At 63.3% G+C, this 20,629-nt stretch overlaps 1 protein-coding gene across 1 annotated transcript in view; it reads left to right on the forward strand.

Annotated features, from left to right (window-relative positions):
• The first annotated feature begins 736 nt into the window (after positions 1-736).
• The window catches only part of LOC129523153 (collagen alpha-1(I) chain-like), a 28,490-nt gene continuing 8,597 nt past the window's right edge, over positions 737-20,629 (forward strand). The window contains exons 1-7 of the mRNA XM_055345775.1: positions 737-815; positions 6,038-6,196; positions 7,163-7,257; positions 7,418-7,651; positions 8,361-8,503; positions 10,101-10,310; positions 19,951-20,481. Of these exons, the coding sequence (XP_055201750.1) occupies positions 737-815; positions 6,038-6,196; positions 7,163-7,257; positions 7,418-7,651; positions 8,361-8,503; positions 10,101-10,310; positions 19,951-20,481 (1,451 nt within the window). The remainder of the gene's footprint in view (positions 816-6,037; positions 6,197-7,162; positions 7,258-7,417; positions 7,652-8,360; positions 8,504-10,100; positions 10,311-19,950; positions 20,482-20,629) is intronic.

Genomic DNA, 20,629 nt, shown 5'->3' on the forward strand with positions numbered 1-20,629 from the left:
TGACCCTGGGCACGAGTTGGGGGCAGCAGGAGCACGTGGCTACCGCCACAGTCTACATTCTCACTGCCGCGGGCCGTGCCCCCCAGGGGGGTCCCTCACTGACCACCCCCAGAGCCTCCGGCACGCTCAGGACACAGGACCCTGCATGTCCAGCAGCTCCTGCCCCAGGCCTGCCCCTGGCTCGGCCCCCAGCATGCGGGATGCGGGGTGCAGGCCAGGCGGCGAGACCAGAGAGGCCCGCGTCTGCACACGGCCGCTCCCCCTGCTGGGCCCTTTCTGCCCCCCCCCCCCAGGAGCTCTGTGGGGCCCTCCTGGGCCGTGAGCATAGCCGGGGTGCCTGGGGCTGGGCCAGGGGGGACCATGTCTAGGGGGAGGCTGCCTGCTGCTGGCTTGCGGGGGCCCAAGCCCTGAGCTCAGGGTGCCCAGCGGGGCACAGGCTGGTCTATCCAGGCCCCAGGTCACCACCAGCTCATCCGGGACCCCCAGTCCCGAGGGAGAGGAGCAGGCAGGTGCACTGCAGTGCCCGGGAGCAGGTGCTCATGGTCCATCTTTGGGGCTCTGGAACCAGTGTGGCCACAAGTCACAGGGCCTGCCCTGGCCACTTTGCCTGCCTGGCAGCTCCCTGTCCTGCTGCCTCGGGGGAGGGCGCTCCGGCCCCGTCTGCCCCCAGAGCATCCCCGCCTGCGGTGCCAGAGCGCCCCTCCAGAGGCCCTGACCCGCTGTGTCACCAAGGCCGATGGCGTCACTCCCGAGGGGCAGGGCAGACAGCTCGGCCCCAGAGCTGGACGACGAGGCGCCCACGTCGGGGCAGCAAGGTGGGGGAGGGAGGAAGGAGTCTAGTGGGCATCTGACCACGGTGGGGGGGGGCACGAGGCCTGCTGTGCAGCAGGACCCCGAGACTCAGGGCCCAAGCAGAGTCTAGGGCTGGGGGGGCTGTGCCGGGCCCCTTCCACCCGGGCAGGCCTAGTTGGGCTCCTGACCCTGCAGGAGACTGAGGCACCAGCTGCACGGGTGGGGCCATGTGACAGGTGGGGGTGGGCAGGGGCTTGGTCATCTCCAGGATCCAGAACGTAAGCCAAGCAGGACAGTCCAGGTCTCAGCCCCACTCCCACGCCTAGTGGGAGCTGCAGAAGCGCGGTCCCCAGCCCCACGGGACAGCAGGCGGCAGGCGGTCAGCCTGGAGGAGCAGGTCCAGTAGGAAGACATGGGCTCCCCTCCCACCTCCCCGGGGCCTTAGGAGCGCGGCAGGGCGTCTCTGGGGGATCTCCGTGCACCCCTGCGTTGGGGTGCCAGCGCTTGGACCTGTGAGCTCTGAACAGGACGCGGCCAGGCCTGGGCTGGGGTGACCAGCACCGGGGTGTGGGAGGGCATGGGCCCCGCCGCCCTCCCTCCTGCACCTGAGCTCCATCCAGGCATCATGGGCGGGATGCAGGGGTGGGGGCCGCATCAGGAACTCCCGGCAGAGACGTGGTCCCGGGATGCCAGCTGGACCAGATGGGGGGACCCCAGTGGGGCTCTCGGGTGGAGGGACGAGGACACAGGCCAGGTCCGTCTGGGGGGCCGCCTCTCTGCCCACTCAGTCCTTTCCTTCCATGGATTCCTGGAGCCTCCAGGCCTTCGGGCAGCTCCCCGGGGCACAGGCTGCAATGCCCCCTGAGGGCTCTCCCGCCGTGGGGCAGGCTGTGGGGCTGCGGCTGGGCCAGGACGTGGGCTCATGGCCCCAGGACCCCAGACAGGGAGGCGGGACCCCAGGCCCAGGTGGAGAGGTGAGGTGGACACTGACCCCCCAGCCTCCCCACAGGCTCAATCGGCTGGGCTTTGGGTTGAGCCCGGCAATCTGGGTGCGAGTGCAGGGCAGGGACGCCCACATGCGGGCTCCACCTACCAGCACTGGGACTGTCACCGCCCACAGCCCCACCCGGGTCCCAGCCCAAGCCCAGGGTGGGGAGTCCATGCAGCAAACGGGTGGGGGGCCCGGACGCAGCCGTGGGGTCCGACCCCAGAGTGCTGCTCTCTTGCCACCCCCCCGGGGGGATCGAGGGGCTTGATGAATCACACCCCCTGCCCCCCGACTGCAGGCCCTCCCGTTCTCCAGCCGCCCCCCCCCAGCGCATTTATGTCCCACTTACCTCCTGCAGCACAATTTGGAGGTGGATGTAAAGAAAATTCTGATCTTTTAAAATAGATTTCACAGAGGAGGTGGAGGAAGAGAAAGGGAAAGATGCGTTCATCCAGCGATCGCTTTTAAAATCGGCCAGCGGGGATCCCTGGGTGGCGCAGCCGTTTGGCGCCTGCCTTTGGACTCAGGGCGCGATCCTGGAGACCCGGGATCGAATCCCACGTCGGGCTCCCAGTGCATGGAGCCTGCTTCTCCCTCTGCCTGTGTCTCTGCCTCTCTCTCTCTCTGTGTGTGACTATCATTAATAAATAAAAAAAAAATTTAAAAAAAATCAGCCAGCGGAGCCTGGGGTGCAGGGGAGGCCGCGGGGCCCCACCTTCCATCCAGCCCGGGTGGTCCTTTCTCCCAAGCCTGCACACTGGACTCGCTGGACTCGCACTCGTGGCTCGGTGTGTGTGGCGGGAGGTGCTGAGCAGGAGGGAGGCTCAGCCCCCAGCGGGTGTCCTCCCGGGGCTGGGCCTGCAGGTGCAGGTGGGCGTGGCCGGGGCTGACCCCGACGGCTGACCCTGACGGCTGGCGGGGGGGGGGGCTTGGTGCTCGTCAGGGCACGGCCCCCCAGAACCTCCTGAGGGTCGCGCCCCGTTTGCAGGCCCCATGCGTGCAGACCCTAGCTTACAGGGGTGCGGCCTCCGGGCAGGTCAGGCCGGCGGGGCTCCTTGTGCAGAGTCACTTCCCGGGGCCGTCCCGCCCGCCGTGGTCCCTGCCCCTCAAGGACCAGCCCCCGGGAGGGAGCTTCTGGCCTCCCCGAGGAGGCGCTCCTTTCACCGGGCTGCCGTGCCACCGGGAGGTCCAACGGCCAGCGCCCCCCTCCCGTCCAGCAACGAGGCGTTGTTCAGCGTCTGGCATGCTTGGCGCACCAGGGACAGGCGCCTTCGTCAAGACTTGCTCAAAGAAACAGGATGACTGACTGGCTTATAGGATTGGAAAATGTAAGGGGCTTCAGGCACAGCTGGATCCAGGAGGCTAGGGGACGTTATCACGGCCACTTTTGTTTCCCCTCTCTGCCTTTCCCTGTGCTCGGCTGGCCTGTGTGGCTTCGTTCTCAGGCAGGCTGTGTCTCCAGGCCTTGAAAGCTCCACGCACACAGCAAGTCTCTCTTTTCACTATAATCCTAAATCTCCCACAGGCCTGAGTGGTAGCCCATGCCACGTGCCTGTGCCTGTCCCCGGGCTGGTCAGGGGCTCGGCGGCTGGGCGGTGCTCCCTGGGTGGCCCAGGTCACGGGTCCACTGCCGCATTCATAGTCCCTCCAGGATCGCTGGTCGGGGGAGAGGGTGATTTTCAGAGGAGCTTCAGGAGGGAGGGGTGGGCACGCAGACCCCACCACGCCCACTACATGTGGCCTTTCCGGGGTGGCCAGCGGGTCTCCACGGAGAAGTGTCTAGGAGGGTAAAGCCCGGATAGGGAAGCCTGCAGCTCCCCCTGCCAGCCTCGTCCTCCGGAGCCCGCGCCCCGCTGCCTGTGCCTGCCCCCCGGAAGGCCCCAGCAGGCCTCGAGGGGCGCGTCCCTCTTGTCAGCCTCGGTCGCAGGAGGGGACTTGCTGAGAGCGGTGACCGGAGGGACCACGCAGAGTCAGGCCTGTGCAGACGCGGGCTTGGCGGCACTTCGGGTTCTTCCTCCAAGAGGCCCTGAGGGTCGCCCTCTGAGGAGCTCTGCGCGTCCTTACGTGCACTTTCCTTTTATCGAGTGAGAAAGACGGCGACACAAGCTGCTCCCGGCTTTAGCTCCAAGCGGCAGGGATGACAGCGGGAGGCTGTCGTGGAAGGCGACCGAGGTTTGGAGACACGGCGCGGCGGCGGGTGGCGCGGAGCCGGGGGTCGGTGGCGGGGGGGGGGGGGGGAGTCCCGGCCTCGGGAGCCGCGGTGCGTCCGTGGGCAAGCGGCCACCGCTCTCGGGCCCCGCGTGAGCTGCTGCAGCGATGCTCGCCGCGACCCCTCTGCACGTGCTGTGGGGTTGGGCGCCGGAGGTCCCCGCAGGTCCCTCCAGCCTGGGTCCTGAGGGTCCTGAGCTCTGGCACAAGAAGACCAGATGAGACCCGGGCATCGAATAGGACACACAGCCCAGGGTCACCCCCGAGAGCCAGCCTCCGCCTTCCAGATGCCAGTCTGGGGGCAGAGAAGGGGGAGTGCCTCCCAAGCAGGTGGAAGAGGCCAGGTGGGCAGAGAGCATGGGGAGGCCCTGGTGCCTGCCTCGAGGGGCCGGAGGGAAGGGGGGGCAGCAGACGCGCGGGTCCTTTATGGAGCTTGACCTGAGCTTGACCGTGAGGACGGGCAGAGGGGCCGCAGCCCCGGGGGCAGGCCCGAGGGGGCACTGAGAACGGGGACACCCGGCAGCCTGTGCAAGGGCAGAGGACGCTGGAAATGCAGGTGTGGGGCTGTGGCTCCATGGGGGAGATTCGCCGGGGCCGGGTCCTCTTCCGCTCCCGGGGGACGTGGGGCGGGGGCATTGGGTCCTGATTGTCTTGGTGGAGTGGGGCTCAAGGTTGTGGCTCCCGGAGGGAGGCGAGGAGGACTCCTGAGCCCTGCGGGGGGCTCGGGCCTGGAGGGTCCATGGGTCTGTGGTTTAGGGAATCCCTGCATCGTGCTCGGCAGTGGGCACCGTGGGGGTGACCAGGGACGGGGATGGGGATAAAGGGGGCGACCTGCCGTTGTGCAGCCTGTCCCTGTGCGCTCGGCCCCTGGCAATGGGATTTGAGGCTGAGGACCCGGAAGGGGCCCCTGGGGCTGGGGGGGGTCTTCACGACCCAGGCTCCCTGTCGAGCCTGACGCACGCTCACTTCTGGGCGCTCCGGAACACGCCTCCGGCTCCGAGGCCTCCGCAGAGTCAAAGCTGACTTCTCCGGGTCGGGGTCGGGAGACGAGTTAGCAAGCCCGACTCTGCCCAAGCGCGTGTCAGCCAGCGTCTCCAAAACCGTGTCTCCCTCCGGAAACAGGGGTGGCTTGCTCCCGGGGCGGGGGGGCGGCCCGGGCTGGTGACGTTCCGCGTTGCACGTCCTGGATGGGGTCCATCGTCCACAGGCCCCAGGACCCCAGGCTGGAATAAAGAAGAAACTAGATTTCCTTGGCCTTTGGGAGGTTACGCTCAGTAACCAGCCTGAGGCAGTAAGAGAAGCTGCCCTGGCGGGAGCCGCTGCACCAAAAGACACCCCAGCTTGGATGGAGGCGCCGAGACGGGGCGCTTGGTCGGAGACCTGGACCCTAACCCCTGGAGGTGACCTCGCCCTGCCTCCCTTCGGGTGAGGGGGACGCCTGTGCCTTGCCCGCTGATGACAAGTCCCCGCTGCCCTGGGCGGTTCCCCCGGCGCTTCGGGTCCCTGCAAGCCCCGGCCGCCCTCGGGGACGTCCGTTCCCGCCCTGCGGGTGCTAACTCTGCCTGGATCTGCCCCCCGGGCCCCTAGGGGACCCAGCTGGGAACCAGCACGCCAGGCGCGGGGCTCTGCGGGTCCGTCTGGCATCCCCGCCCCTGAGAGGCTCAGAGAGGAGGGTGACACTGAGCCGGTCACAGCCTCGGGCTGCAGAGTGGGTTAACGGGCCCCCCACCCGATGACAGGTCCCTGTCACGGTCCCCGCTGACCGGGCATGTGGCTTTCTGTGATATTTGCGGGCGTAACTGGGGCTCTCGGTGTGGTCGTCCTGGGTCAGGGTGGCTCTAAATCCAATGCCCGGTGTCCTCATGAGATCGGAGTCGCAGACCCGTGATGGAGGCAGAGGCGGGAGGGCTGCGTCACAGCCCAGGGAACAGCCCCAGAGGCCAGAAGAGGCAGGACAGACCCTCCCTGAGCCCCCGGGGGGGGCACAGCCCCTGCCGGCACCTGCGCGCTGGCTTCTGGCCCCCAGACCTGTTATTTCCTCCAGCCCAGTGGTGACGGCTTGTTACGGCCGCCCCCGGACATGCATACAGCCCGCGGGACACTTCAGCTCTGGCCCTCGGGGCCTCGTGGCTGCCACAGGGACGGCCCTGCCACAGGGCTTCGAGGGCTCAGGAACAGAACCTTCCGGCAGCATCGTTGACGGCAGAGGTGGGATCAGGCCTGGGCCTCACGGCTGTTTCCTGATAGACACCCCTGATCCCGAAACTGGGTCTGTGGGTGGCTCCCTGGACCCCAGGGCTGGCCCTGCCTGGTCCTGCTCCCCTGTTTGCAGGGGTCCCTGCTGGGTTCGAGCTGAGAGCCCCAGATTCTCTCTGACCCGGAGCAGGACACAGAGCCCCAACCCCACCCCCAACCTGGACCTGGATCTCGGGCATGGGTGGCTGTCAGGGGGTCCCCGGGGCAGTTCCAGCCACGACACAGTGGAGCCTGGGGGGCAGAGGATGCTGGGCTGGTCAGAGCTCCCCCTGCACGTGCTTCATCAGACCCACCTGCACCTGCACCTGCACCTGCACCTGCCCCAGCCGCTGCCCAGGCCCAGGCCCAGGCCCAGTGAGTCCTCAGGCGCCGCGGGTGGGGCCGAGCATCCTCCATGCGCTGGAGGCCACAGCGAAGGCCCTGAGCTTGCACACAGACCTGGGAGCCCCCAGCCGGGGCGGGAATGCAGTGACACCAGGCGCCTCTATGTGCCGGAAGGAAAAGCACATAGGTCAAGGTGACCTGGGTCTCCGCCAGGTGACGCAAGCCGTTCCAGGCCAGAGGCTCGCAGCCAGGAGCAGCTGTGATGGGCCCCCCCGTCCTTGGGGTCCCCGGGCTCCCCAGGGTGGGGTGGGGACTCCTCTGGCCGGGCTGATGGCTCTGGGGCCCCTCAGCCTCCTTAGGGGCTTCCTGGTGCTGAGGTCAGGCTGTGGGCAGGGAACGTAAAGCCCCCGCCCCCGCGGGGAGGACAGTCCCTGCGGCTCAGGGACCCCGAGCCCCCGGCCAAGGCCCCAGAGCAGGTGGCGCCCAGCGCTCGGCCCCACCCACACCCCCATGCACAGGCCGGGGCTGTTCCCAACCCCACTCGGGCTGCCCCAGTCCTGGGCCAGGGCACCTCCCCGTCCCTGTGCCCCACAGGCCCTGCTCCCGGCCACGTGGCTCTGGGCGGTCCCCACACCCAGGGTGACCCCGTGGGCTCCCTCAACCCAGTGGCGTCCGTCCAGAGCGCTGGGGTCAGGGGCCTCGTCTCACTCGTCTCTGTGGGTCCCGCCCTGGGACCCGGGGCCTCCACGGGGCACGCTGCATGCCCAGGATGGGGGGGCCCCGCGGTGCCCTGGGTGGGCTGGGCATGCAGATGCCGCGTCTTGTTACGGCTTTTACGGATGTTCCGAGGGTGTCTGCAGCGTCCGCGGGGCCCAGGCCCTTCTGAGCGAGGCCGAGTGGCCGCGGGGGTGGCCTGCCATGGGGCCAGCTTTGGGTGGTGCCTTCCGCCTCGCGCTGGAGGCCAGGTTTGGGGGCGCACCACCTCCCCACCCTGACCTCGCCTCGGCAGCTCCCAGCCCAGCCTTGGAACGTTCTCGTCTCCCAGGCTTTGCGAACAGCAGTGCCGTTGTGGTGCCCGTCCGGGTCAGTGACTCACCCAAGTGTTGTCAGCTGCTAATTACAATTAAATCTCTGATGAGCTTTTTCTTATCTTCCTAATTAAATAATTATGATTAATGGAGAGGACGGCACCTAACTCTGACACGTCTCGGGGAGAGTTCTGTGCGGCTGAGGCCCCGCTCGGGGTGGGAGGCCGCCGCGGAGGCTCCGGGCCGCGCGGCTCGCAGCAGGGCTGACCTGCCACCCTGGGGGGCTGCGGGGGCTGGAGGGCCCGAGGACGGAGCCGCCGCCTCTTCTCGGTTGGCTGCAGCCCCCGCAGGAAGCCTGGCCCGGGCGCGGGGAAGTGTGCGCGGGAGGCAGCCCCGGGGCACGACCCCGCCCGCCCGGCGGCTCCTGGGTGCCCTCCTGGGTGCTCTCCCTGCGGGCTAGGAGGTGGGGGCTGGGTCACCGGGTGCTGAGTCAGGCCACCCACTCCGCCCCGGACCCGGATGCTCTGGAGGGAGGGAGGCAGGAGGTCTAGCTGGACGCCCCTCGGCCGCGCTGCCTTCTGAGTCAGGCAGCGGGGAGCTCTGGGGCCGCGTGGAAAGGGACCTGAGAGCAGAGGCCCCTGCAGGGGTGTGACCGGCGGGGCCGTTCTCACATCTCGGTGTGACCCGGGACAGCTGCGCGTGAGTCATGGTCCCGGCCGGCCCCCCTCTCCCCGCGGCTGAGGGTCACGCCCGCCTCTTCCCAGGCCCACCCTGGAGGCGGCCTGGCGCTGCTGGTCTCTCTGCGGCCTGGCGTCCCTGACGGGACCTGCTGCGCCGTCCGCCGCTGTGACCCGCGCACACCTCGGGAGCCACCCGAGCTGGGGCCCTTCTCCTGCCCCTCCCTGCCGTGGGGGCCCATTGGCCTCCCCTGCACCCGCGGCCTCCTGCACCCCAATCTTCCTCCTTCTGTGGCTCCTCGCTTCCTCGGAAGGCCCCGCATGCAGAGACGGGGTGGGGGTGTCCAGGCCTGCGCGTGCTCCATCTCTACAGGTTGTCTACCCAGCATCCTCATCAGAGTTTCACCCCCAAATCGGTCATGCTTGGGGGGTCCCTGGGGGTGGAGGGTGAAGGGGCATCACCTGACCGGGCTGCCCTGGGGAGGAGCGTGATTGACAGGGGTGCCCAGTGGCCCCCACAGCTGCTGTGGGGGCAGGTCCCCAGGGGCTGCTGGGCCAGGACCCCAGCCAGACGGGCTGCCCAGCCCCTTCCACTGTCCAGCGAGGACCCCCACCCCGCAGGTCAGCCGGTGCACCGGGGCCGCGGGCTGCAGTGCTAGAACCTTCCCAGAGCCCCTGGAGGCTCTTCAGGAACTGCCTCCGGAGAAAACCTGCTCCGCCCGCGGGTCTGCAGACGGGGCGGGGGGCCCGGGAGGGGCAGCCGGGCAGCTGGTGAGGGGCCGAGGGAAACAAGAGCCCTCTTCTCCTCCCGGGCCGCCCCGCTTGGCTCCGGCTCAACTCACAGGCCAAATGCGAGACAGTAAATGCATTCAGTGGGGGACAAACGGCCCCAGCCCCCGCGCGGAGGTCGGGGGGCCGGGAGGGGCGGGGCCGGGGGTCCTGGGAAGGCCCCCCCGGGTGGAGCCGCGGGAGAGACCCCGGGCCAGGTCAGCGGAGCCAGGCGGGGAGGGGTCCTCCCGGGATCGGGGCAGCGGGGCTCCGCGGAGGGTCCTCCCTGCAGACCCCGCCACCGCGTCAGAAAGGGTGCTGTGACCGCGAGCAGCCCCCGAGCACCGTCCAGGGGGCGGTGGGCCTGGGGACAGCCCCTCAGATGGCCCGGGACGGCCCCTCCCCGTGGGCCGGCAGCTCCAAGACGCCAGAGAACGGGTGGTGGACACGACCCTCCCTGGGCTGAGCAGCGGGAGCCAGAGCCGAGGAGGATGTGGCCGTGCCAGGGGGCGGGGAGCCGCGGTGGCCCCTCGGCCAGGACCCCAGGCAGCAGCAGGCCCGTGTTGGGGCGTCGTTCCTGCGGACACATCGGGAGATGAGCTCTGTGGGCCCGGAAGGCAGCCTCCAGGGGACCTGCCGATGCTAGGAGGTGGCCTGGGGACCCTGTCGTCTGGGAGGCCGGTGAGGCCCTGCCCGGACGCAGGCCTGCAGATGCCGAGAGGTGGTCAGCAGGCGCCATGGAAGCCACCGCGGTGTGACATGTTACGGAGCACAGACACCGGGCACGTGTGGCCTCCAGGCAGACACGTGCAGAGCCTGCTGAGCTCGCGGGCTGGTCACCTGGGCAGCTCGTTCCCGGGCCGGTGACGAGGACGCACGGGCAACGCGGGGGCAGCTCAGCAGCTCGCTGGGTGTGTGGGGACAGGGAACGGGCTCCTTAGTGTCACTGCGCGCCGCTGCGGAAAGTGGGCCCACGGCCTCCCGTCCCCGGGGAAGGGGGGCTGGGGTCCCGCAGAGAAGGTGGCCGGCCTGTGAGCCGTGAGCCTGTGTCCCGGGCAGGACGGTGGCCGCGCTGGCGGGCAGGCCCTGTCCCAGTCTGCTCCGGCCCCACAGCCGACCCCGCTGCGGGGACAAACAGCAGGCCACCCTGGCCCCAGCCGAGCCCGGGGACCGTTCCAGCTGGGACAGGACCCTGGCCGAGCCCCCGGCCCCATCTGCTCCAGGGGAGCGAGCGGCCGCAGGGGCGGGAGGGGCCCAGGGAGGGCTCAGGTTCGGGCTCCGGGGCAGCTGGGGGAGGTCGTGGCCCGGCTCCCGGGGACACAGGTGGGCAGCGGGAGCGGAGGGGCCGCGGGGAACCGGCAGGGCCCTGGCCTGGGGGCCGCACGCACTGGCTTCTCGTCGTAGCTCCTGGGACGGCTGTAGGCGGCCCCCTCGGGGGGAGGACGGGGCTGGAGGCGGGATCGGGGCCCTGGAGCTCGGGGTCCTGAGGCCGTGGCTGCCGGGGCCTGTTTCCAGGCGGGGGAGACAGGGGGGCCGGGGCTGGCCACCAGCATGACCCCCACCCCCTGAGCACCCAGCCCAGTGTCCACCTTGGGGCACCGTCCGGCCTCGAAAAGCCCAGAGGTGTAGGTTGGGGCGGCGTACGGAAGCCGCGTCCTCACATGCCGAGGGGACGGAGGGTCTGCCGAGGGCGGCGCAGCACGGCCTGCCCAGCACGGCCCACCCCGGCCAGCAGCCTGCGCAGGCAGAGCTGGGGACACCGGGCTGCCACCGGGTGGCCGGGCTGGCGGCGGGCCCACGCGGCGGCTCCGCGCCCTCCTTGCAGCCCCTGTTTGTCTTGGCTTCTGGAGCCCCGGGCCCCGTTTGTCGCCTCTCCAGCACGGTGGCTGCGCTCCCCAGGTAGGGTCCCCGTTGACGTGGATTTCTTCTGGAATCTGTAAACACACATCTGCCTCCGGTGCCAAGTAAGTGAAACCACATGGGATGGTTTGAAGCTTCTAGAAGCTTTTACACTGTAATAAAAACAGACGAGCTAAGCCCCCAGAGAGCAGCAGGCACAGAGCTGGGCCTAATTAGCCCCCGGCAGGAAGACGCGGAGCCACAGTGGGGTCAGGGGACGGGCCTGGGGAGCGGGCCCTCAGGGGGGAGGTCGCGGGGAGCCAGAAATACCCTTTCCTCAGTGGCCAGCTTCCAGGCCGCCGCCTCCAGGCAGCTCACCGGGCTCTTCCCGCCCCACAGCCCGCATCACCGCCAGGCTTGTGCACCCGGAGCCGCTCATGCGGGTCTCCCCGGGGAAAGCGCAGGCAGGGGCCTCCCCCCGACTGGCCTCGGGCACGACAGGGCCTGGTGGACCAGTGGCTCAGTCTGGGGCCCCCGGGGGTGAGGCAGGCCTGGGGTGTCCTGGGGCCACAGGACGGGGGCTCTGTGCAGGCCGGCGGCCGCCCCCGCTGGGGAGACCGGCCCAGCCACACCGTCAGCCCCGAGTCTGGGTCTGGTGCCTCCCGGGCCGCGGCCCCGCCGTCCGGTGTCCAGGGGCGCACGCGTGGGCGCTGGGCAGGCCGCGGGCTGGGGCTTCGTTCCACAGACCGGGGTCTGCCTCTGACAGACAGGGGCGGCCCCCTGCGCCCCGGTCCCTGCCCCAGTGCTCAGCCTGGGCCCGAGCACGGGCCGCCGTGGCCCTGAGACCTACAGATGTGCTGTCCCATGGGTGGATGTGGACACCCTGGCAGCGCTCAGCTGGGCCTGCCCCGCGGGGAGTGCGGGTGGCCAGGGTCCCTCCAGCCCTGGGCCCGGCTTCTCCCCGAAGCCCTCCAGCATGGGGGGCCTGCTGTGGTGCCGGGAGGGGCCTCGGGGCCGTCTGCGCACGCCCGGGCGGGGGGGGGCAGCTCCCCCAGACTCTAGGGCTGCCTCCCTCCTCCGGCTTCTGCCCTCTGCTCGCCAGAGCAGGACTGGCTCATGGCCAGGGCTCCGGGGACCCCACTGGGCGGGGGGAGGTCATGTGGGGCTCCTGGGCCCAAGGGACCAACCCACTGTCCCCCAGCTCTGTCCCCCCTCTCTCCCTCCCCTGCCTCCTTCCCCTCCCCCTCCTCCCCTCCTCCTTCTCTCTCCCCCTCCCTCCTTCTCTCTCTCCCTCCTTCCTTCTCCTTCCTCTCTCCTCCTTCCCCCCTCTCCTTCCCCCCTCCTTCCCCCCTTCCCTCCCTGCCTCCCTCTCTCCCCCCCTCCCCCTCTCTCTCCCTCCCTCTCTCTTTCCCTTCCTCTTCCCTCTCTCCCCCTCTCCCTCCCTCTCTCCCCCTCTCCCTCCCTGTCCCCTCCTCTCTAGCTGCCCCAGTGGCCTATGTAGTGAGCTGTCCTCACCACCCCTGTCCCCACCCTGGCTGCCCCCACGTCAGGGTGGCCTCTGCTCCCCAGCAGACAAGTCTGGCCATGGTCTGGTTCTTTCCGCTGGCCAAGGGTGGTGCAGGGCAAAGTGCCAGGGCCACAACAGGCCGGCCCCAGCTCCCTCCCCTCTTGGTCTCTGTCCAGCTTTGCAAAGAATAGGGCGGAAGTTCACATAGCCAGTGTTCAGTGGCATCATCAGTGCCCTGGGCCCTAAGGATGCAGCCGTAAGGGCGGTCGTCCTCGCCCTGGAGGGGTAGGCAGAGGGTTTGTGGCTTTGCACCCAGCCCCTCTGAGGAGGCAGGAGGTCAGGGCCCATTGTGGCCGAGGGACATGGGCAGAAGTGATCCGTGTCTACAGCGTGTGTGACGGGGCCTGGCCTGGGTCTGTTTGTGCAGCAGCCACGGGCCGCGGGTTGAGGTGGAAGGACCTTCACGAACCCGGGTTCCAGGGCGGAGCAAAATAGCCCATAGCACTGTCCCCACCAAGGCTTGTAACCTGTGCAAGAAATACATCTTTTTTAATCCCCTGGATGGAGGGGTGGTTCAAAAGTCTCAAAACAATCAATGAGAAACGTCATCACAACAATAAGAGAAAGGATAGAAACCATATGATCATTTACTCAGATGCAGACAAAGCATTTGACAAAGTACAACATCCATTCATGATAAAACCCTCGACAAAGTAGGTCTAGAGGGAACCTGCCTCAACATAGTAAAGGCCGTGTCGGCAAAACCTACAGGGAACCTCGTACTCACTGGGGAAAATGGGGAGCTTTGCCCCCAAGATCAGGAACAAGACAAGGATGTCTTCTCTCACCATTTTTATTCAACATAGTACTGGAAGTCCTAGCCACAGCGATGCTTTTTTAATTAAAAAACCTGAAAGTTATTTATTTATTTTAAAATTACTATTATTGGGGGATCCCTGGGTGGCTCAGTGGTTTAGCACCTGCCTTCAGCCCAGGGCGTGATCCTGGAGTCCCAGGATCGAGTCCCATATCAGGCTCCCTGCATGGAGCCTGCTTCTCCCTCTGCCTGTGTCTCTACCTCTCTCTCTCCCTCTCTCTCTATGTCTATCATAAATCAATAAATAAATCTTTAAAAAATATTATTATTATTTGTTAGAGAGAGAGAAGTGGAGGCAAGCAGAGTGAGAGGGACAGAGAGAACCCCAGGGGACTCCACACCGAGCACGGAGCCCGACATGGGACTTGATCTCACGACCCTGAGATCATGATCTGACCCGAAATCAAGAGTCAGAAGCTCAGCCTACTGAGCAACCCAGGTGCCCCTGAATGTTATTTATTTTAAATGTGTTCTTCCACACATTTGCCCTGGTTTAACCAGCTTGGCGTTTTACAGGACATGTTTGGTAATGACAGCATTGATTATAGTAACAAGATATTAAAAACAAGCCAAATTTTCAATGACACAGGAGTGAACAAATGGCAAATCCAGCCACTAGCATGCTGTGGAACCTTTTTAAATGACCAAAACAAGTCCAACAATGTAAGAGGTGATCTCGTTTTCACATAAAACCTTCTGACTCCAAGTGACATATCTGAAAATATCTGAACTATCTCTTGATGGCAGATCGATAGTAACTTTTACCTTCTTTGCACTGCTCAAAACATCCAAGTTTTCTATTAAACAGTATATATTCCTTTTAGAATCAGGGGAGAGAAAAACCCACTTCAGAAAAATAAGGAACGTGCTGGGACAACTGGATGTCCACCTGGGAGAGAGTGAAGCTCCCCAACGTCGGGCAGGAAATTTAAGTCACGACGAACCAAAGACTTAGGGCAAGAGCCGAAGCCACAGAACTCTTGGACAAAATATAGGAGTAGATCTTTGTGCCCTGGAGTTGGCAACAGTTTTTTACATAAGACACCAAAAGCACCGGAGGCAAAAGGAAAAAAATAGATACATTGGACTTCATCAAAATGAAAGACTTGTTCCGCAAATACCACCATCCAGGAAAGAAGAGACAACCCACAGATGGGAGGAACGTATTTTCAAATCACATATCTGAGAAAGGACTTGGGCCCAGGATACAGAAGCAACTCTCAGAACAACAAAAAGATGAATAAGCGAATTAAAAACTGGGCAAAGAATCAGAATAGACCTTTGCCAATGAAGATGCACAAATGACTAATAACCACATGAAGAGGTGCTCAACATCACTAGCCATTAAAGAAATGCAAATCCAAACCATGGCAGGTGCCACTTCCTGCCCAACAGCATGGCCACGAACAGACGGACAGTAACAAGTGTTGGCAGGGATGTGACCAAACTGGAACTCTCAGATACTGTTGATAAGGAGCTGAAATGTAGCTGCTTTGGAAAATTTGTAAGTTCTTCCAAATCTTAAACAAAGAGTTATCCTATGACCCAGCGTGTCTACGCCTAGGAACACCCCCCCCAATGTGGAAACATCTCCACAAATGTTTACGGCAGCGTTATTCATAATATCCAAGAGGTGGAAACAACCCAGTTGTTCACCAGAAAATGAATGAGTGAATAGAATGTGCATCAAACAGCGTGTATTATTGACAATAAAACGAGACTGAAGTACTGACACATCTTCACCGTGAATGAACCCTGAAAACCTGCTAAAGAAAGAAGATGGTCACAGCGAACCATATAGTGCATGATTTCTTTCATATGTAATGTCCCAAATAAGCAAACCCGTGGAGACGGAAGGTGCATTAGCAGGTGAAGCGTATAGTCTGTTGATTGTATCTCCATTGTTAGACAAAAATAAGACATAAAAGAACAGAGACACGGACGGGGAGGGAGGTGACACCCACCTGTGAGTCACTACTATGCTCCAGATACAAGCCACAGGTTTTACTCGTACTGGCTTATGTAGGCCTTGGCACACCTGTGGGAGTGGGCATGACAACCTCATTTTAACTCTCATCTCAGTGTCCAGAGAGGTAGGACCTCAAAACCCACAGTGGCTGAGCCCAGGAAGCCCAGCTCTGCCTGACGTCTCAGCCCACTTACCCCTGTTCACTACTTCCACACCTGCCCTGGTATCAGGACTGGGCGAGCGGTGATGTCAGAACCCAAGCTTAGTATGCACCATGTGCTCCTCCTGCCAGAGTCCCTGTAAGAGAACATCTCAGGGCTCCAGGCACAGTATGCTGGGACCATGGGCTCCAGAGAGAGAGCCCGACTGAGTCAGACCTGTGCCCCCCGGGGTCCCCGACATCACTGTGTAGTTTCCCAGGCACCACTACAGTCCCTCAAAGCCTTGAACCCAAGATGCTGCCTTGTGCTATGGCATGTGGCCTTGTTGCTCTCACCTGCATTCATTACTGACTACCTCCTCAGGGCTGGGACAGGGACAATCAGAGACAGCTTCAGTCCTCACAAATCCTACATCTGAGCAGGTCGGGGATAGGTGCTAAACACTTTTCACAGGATGTCCAGAGTGCTCTGGGAGAACAGGGGAAGGGTGATGAACTGCTTGGGAAGTCAGAGCAGGCTCCATCTGCCAATCTGTTTATCTACCTGTCCACTCATTTACTCATCTGTCCACCCATCTATCCAGGCATCCACTCACCCACCATCCATCCATCCATCCATGCAGGCATCCATCCATCCATCCACCCATGCATCCATCCATGCAGGCATCCACTCATCCATCCATTTACCCACCAAGCCACCATCCATCCATCCTTCACTCATCCATCCATCCATCCATCCACCCGCCCACCAACCCATCCATCCATCCATGCATACATCCATCTATCCACTCAGGCATCCATTCATGCATCATCCATCCATCCATCCATCCATTATCCATCTATCTACCCATCCATCCCTCCATCCAAATGTCCCTCCATCCATTATCCAAAACTGTTTATAGAGCTCCTTTCACCCTCACTGCTCTTGCTGGGGCTTCATCACAGAATAAGACACACTTTTTTAAAAAAATATGTTATTTATTTATTCATGAGAGACACAGAAGGAGAGGCAGAGACACAGGCAGAGGGAGAAGCAGGCTTTCTGAGGGGAGCCTGATGCAGGCTTCAATACCCAGATTGGGATCATGCCCTGAACTGAAGGCAGATGCCCAACCACTGAGTCGCCCAGGTGTACCAGATTAAGACAAATTAAATCAATTCTTTTCTAGATCTTACTGCCCAATGCATGTAACGTAAAGCAAACATGTAAAATAGTTTTACAGACAGAAAAGTGCCACAAGGAAAATAAAACAGAATAACAAGTGATAAAGTCTGGCAGCCAGTGATGGCGTCTCTGGGGAAGTGGTGTTTGAGCTGAGGTTCACATGAGGAGGAGCCATCCATGTGAAAGTCCGAGGGAGGGGAGGGTCCAGGCAGAAGAGCCAACACACATGGAGACTGAAGGCAGGAATGGACTTGGCTTGTTGGAGGGAAGGACAAAGGTCCGTGTGCCTGGGGCTCAGTGATTTTGAGCCTAGGGGATATTTGTACTGGGTATAAAAGAACGAGAGCTTGACAGGCAGAGAAGGGCTTGGGGACAGCATAAGTGAAACCAGGAGAAGTGAATGGAACTGGTGTTCGCCTAGTAGGACCAAGCACTTCTTTTAAAAAAAAAAAAGATTTATTTATTTATTTATTTATTTATTTATTTATTTATTTATTTATTTATGAGAGACAGAGAGAGAGAGAGAGAGAGAGAGAGAGGCAGAGACACAGGCAGAGGGAGAAACAGGGTCCATCCTGGCAGCCTGACGTGGGACTCGACCCTGGGACCCCAGGATCATGTCCTGGACCGAAGGTGGCCTTAAACTGCTGAGCCACCCGGCCTGCCCTGGACCAGGCACTTCTAAACGTTTTTTCACAGAGGGGAATAGATAGCCAGGAAATCCCTGGAGAAGAAGATGGAGGGGTGTAGTCTACCAGACGCAATATACGTTATAAAGCTCCTTGGATTAAACAATGTGGCAATAGCTCATTTATAGACAAATAGGACGTGGAATAGAGTAGAAAACCCAGAAATGGGTCCACAGCCTGTGAAATGTGGTCAACGTGGCTTCTCAAGTGAGTGAGGAGGTCGATGGCTTTGGGACACCTGGAGAGCCACACTGGACCTACTCCTCACAGGGATGCCTGCGTGTCCAAGAGGAAACCATGCAAGTGTTGGGAAAAGGCTGCATGACTCCTTTTACAACCAAAATCAGAGAAAAGCTTTGGTAACTATGACTCCAAAGCCGAAAGCAATCAAGCAAAGATGAATAAATTCGCCTACTTAAAATTAAAACATTTCTACGATGAACGACACCACGAGGAAGGTCAAAAGACACACAAAATATTTGCAGCCAACATCACAGATGCAGGGCTCAAGTCGCTAACACAGAAGAAGGTCCAGCGACCTGTAGGAAAACGGGCGGACGTTATCAGCAGTTTGGGGAGAAGAACAGGCACACGGGGCCGGGCGGCCACCTCCACCACGGGCGGGAAACGTGGAACAGAACGGCGCCCGTATTCCACGGCTCTCTCCCAGTGTGGCCTTCGGGGTGTCACAGCTTAGGGTGCTGGTGAGACCGTGGAGGAGGACCAGGTGGGGATGCAGCGTGTGCCCTCCTGGGGACCCACAAGGCCTGTGGAGCCCAGGCCATACGCACCTGGGCATCAACCACGCTGCAGGTGTGCCCAGGACACGCCGGGAGAACACACCCCGCACACGCCCCGGGGCCTTCGCTGTGGTTGTGCGGGCGGGAGCGGAGACCGAGCACTCCCAGACGCCCATCACAGGAGGTCGACTGACGGCGTTCTGGTCACGTCCACCTAAGCGGGGTGCGGCCGCGGGGGGCCCCAGGGACAGTGTGAGGGCCTGTGTGTGGTGACATTTGGACAGAGCAGGACAGTGTGTGCCGGGGAGGCTCCAGAAAGGGTTTTGTGGGTGTGCATGTGCTTCCTGTGTTTTTTTTTTCTAAGAGAACAGGTGCAGGGATAAAGCCCGACGGGATAGAAATGGCTCTTGGGGAGGGGGAGGGGCCCTGGGAGGAGGGGTGCGGGTGGGGGGCGGCTTCCGTGACCCCCGCACGCAGGCCCCTCTCTCAGGAGCCCTGTAAATGCTTTGCTAAATGAGATCACAGAGAAGGTGTCCCCCTGATGAAGTGCTGGAATCGAGGTGAGGTCCGGAGCCGACGACCAAGAAAGAATTCTTGAGACGTCTTTGGTGCAAAACGGTGGTTTTTTTTAAAGCACCGGGGACGGGACCGGGGGCGGGAAGAGCAGCTGCCCCCGGCCTGTGAGGGGAGGCCGACGATATCCCCGGGAGTCGGGAGGGGTTTGGGGGCAGCGTGCCCTGTAAGGGATTTTGGAAGCAAGGTCTCCAGCACCTTGAGGGGACCTGCTATTGTTGGGACAAGGTCACTTACTGCCGCCCAATAAAACCTGAGTCCGAAGACCCTTCAGATGTGTATCCGTGGGCCGCGTGCTCGGGGGATGATCCCCAACACGTGTCTTGGGGGTTTAGAGATAAAGGGAAATTTCTAGAGCAATTTTTATATGTTAAAGTAGACTCACAGGGTCCCGGGGGCGGGCTAAGGGGGCCCTTCGTCCTCAGCAAAGTACGAACATGGAGGCAGTTGAGTCCGAGGAGGAAGGTCCCCTGCCTGTTTCCGGGACTTGTCCCTGTGCCGCCCGGGCCGTGCCGTGTCCCCAGCCAGCCCTGTGTCCCCCCATCAGCTACGACTCTGAGTGACGGGCCCAGCTGCTGCTCAGAGCGGGGGCGAGAAATCTTCGAGTCGCCCCGAGAAAGCAGTATTCAGAGTGAGGCCTTTTAGTGGACTATGTTCTAAGGCCAAAAAGCATCTTAAAACGTTCTTCTAAGCAAAAAAGAATAACAGAAGGAGCAGAGTAAGATCTTATCTTCCCTGATGGGAAACGGCAAGAACATCACAAACCGCCCCCGCCCCCATTTACCTGAATCCGCTCCCAGGCCGGGCACAGACAACACAGGAGCTGGGACGGTCCTGGGGGTCACCCTGGCGACCCCGAAGCAGGCCGGGGGGAGGCAGGGGCCTCTGGAGGGTCCTGCTGGCTCTGTGGTCCTCCCCCGGGGGCTGCGGGCCTCTAGGTGGGTGGGTGAGCCAGGAGGCGGCTGGACGCTCGAGGGGGTCCAGGACGGGCAGGAAAGACCCCACGGGGCTTCCTGGCTCGGGCCTGGCTCAGGCTGGGGCCCCTCAGGCTTCTGGCCCCTCAGGCTGGTCCTCGCCGCCCGTCCCAGAGCCCAACCTGGTCTAGACAACGGGGAGCACCCGCGGGGCACCTGCAGGGGACGGGGGAGGGCTGGGGGGGGGAGGGAAGGAAGCAGCTGATGCTCTCGGTGGGTCAATGCTGAGCCTCCACGGACGCCCATTTTCCAGAGGTGGAAACAGGATGGGGCCTGGGCACTCGGCCGAGGCTGCCAAACCAGTGAGCCCGTGGTGGGGGGCACCTGAGCCAGGCCGGGGGGCGCAGAGGGTGTGCAGACCCTGCTCACAAGCCTCCCCGTCAGGCCTGGGGGCCAGCTGCCCTGGCCCCCCGCAGGCCAGCTCCCCGCAAACCGCAGATGCTGCCCGAAGCTCAGCTCGCGGCGGCGGAAATGATGACAGGTGCCACGGCCTCCAGGCCGCCTGTCACTGACACCAGCTGCCGCCCGTCAGCAGCCCGCGCAGGGCCCCCGCTCCAGGCCAGCCCCCCGCCCCGCCGGGCCCCTTCCCGGTGGTCGGGCTCCCCCCGCCAGCCAGGGCAGCTGCTGTGGCCCCGGGGTCTGGCTGGACGGGAGCCCGCTGGGAGTGAGGTGAATCACCCCGAGAGCTGGGTCGCAGGTGCCGGGGGGGGGGGGCCCGGGAAGGGAAATAGCTCCGGCTCCTTGGATGTCACAGGCTTCCTGGAGGAGGCGTCTGAGGAATGGGCGGGCGGGGCCGGGGGCAGCACAGGGGCCCACGGGGGTCGACTGGGGTGTGAGGCCCACCCGGGCCGCTGGCGGGAGGTCGGGGCGAGGCTGGACGGGAGACCCAGCAGGTCGTTCTGGGACACCTCGTGGAAGGCCCAGGAGCCTGGGCTGCAGCAGCTCAGGTGGGGGGCGGGTTCCGAAGGTTCTGGGTGCGAACGGCCCTCGGGGAGCTCGGGAGTGGGACTGGGCCAAGCAGGGGTGAGACGGGGCCTCTCCCCCGGCCTTGCCTGGCCCGAGAACGTGGGTCCCGTCGCTAACCTCTAGCTGATT

This window comes from Nyctereutes procyonoides, unplaced genomic scaffold (genome assembly GCF_905146905.1).
Source record: "Nyctereutes procyonoides isolate TBG_1078 unplaced genomic scaffold, NYPRO_anot_genome, whole genome shotgun sequence".
In the NCBI taxonomy this organism is placed as follows: Eukaryota; Metazoa; Chordata; class Mammalia; order Carnivora; family Canidae; genus Nyctereutes; species Nyctereutes procyonoides.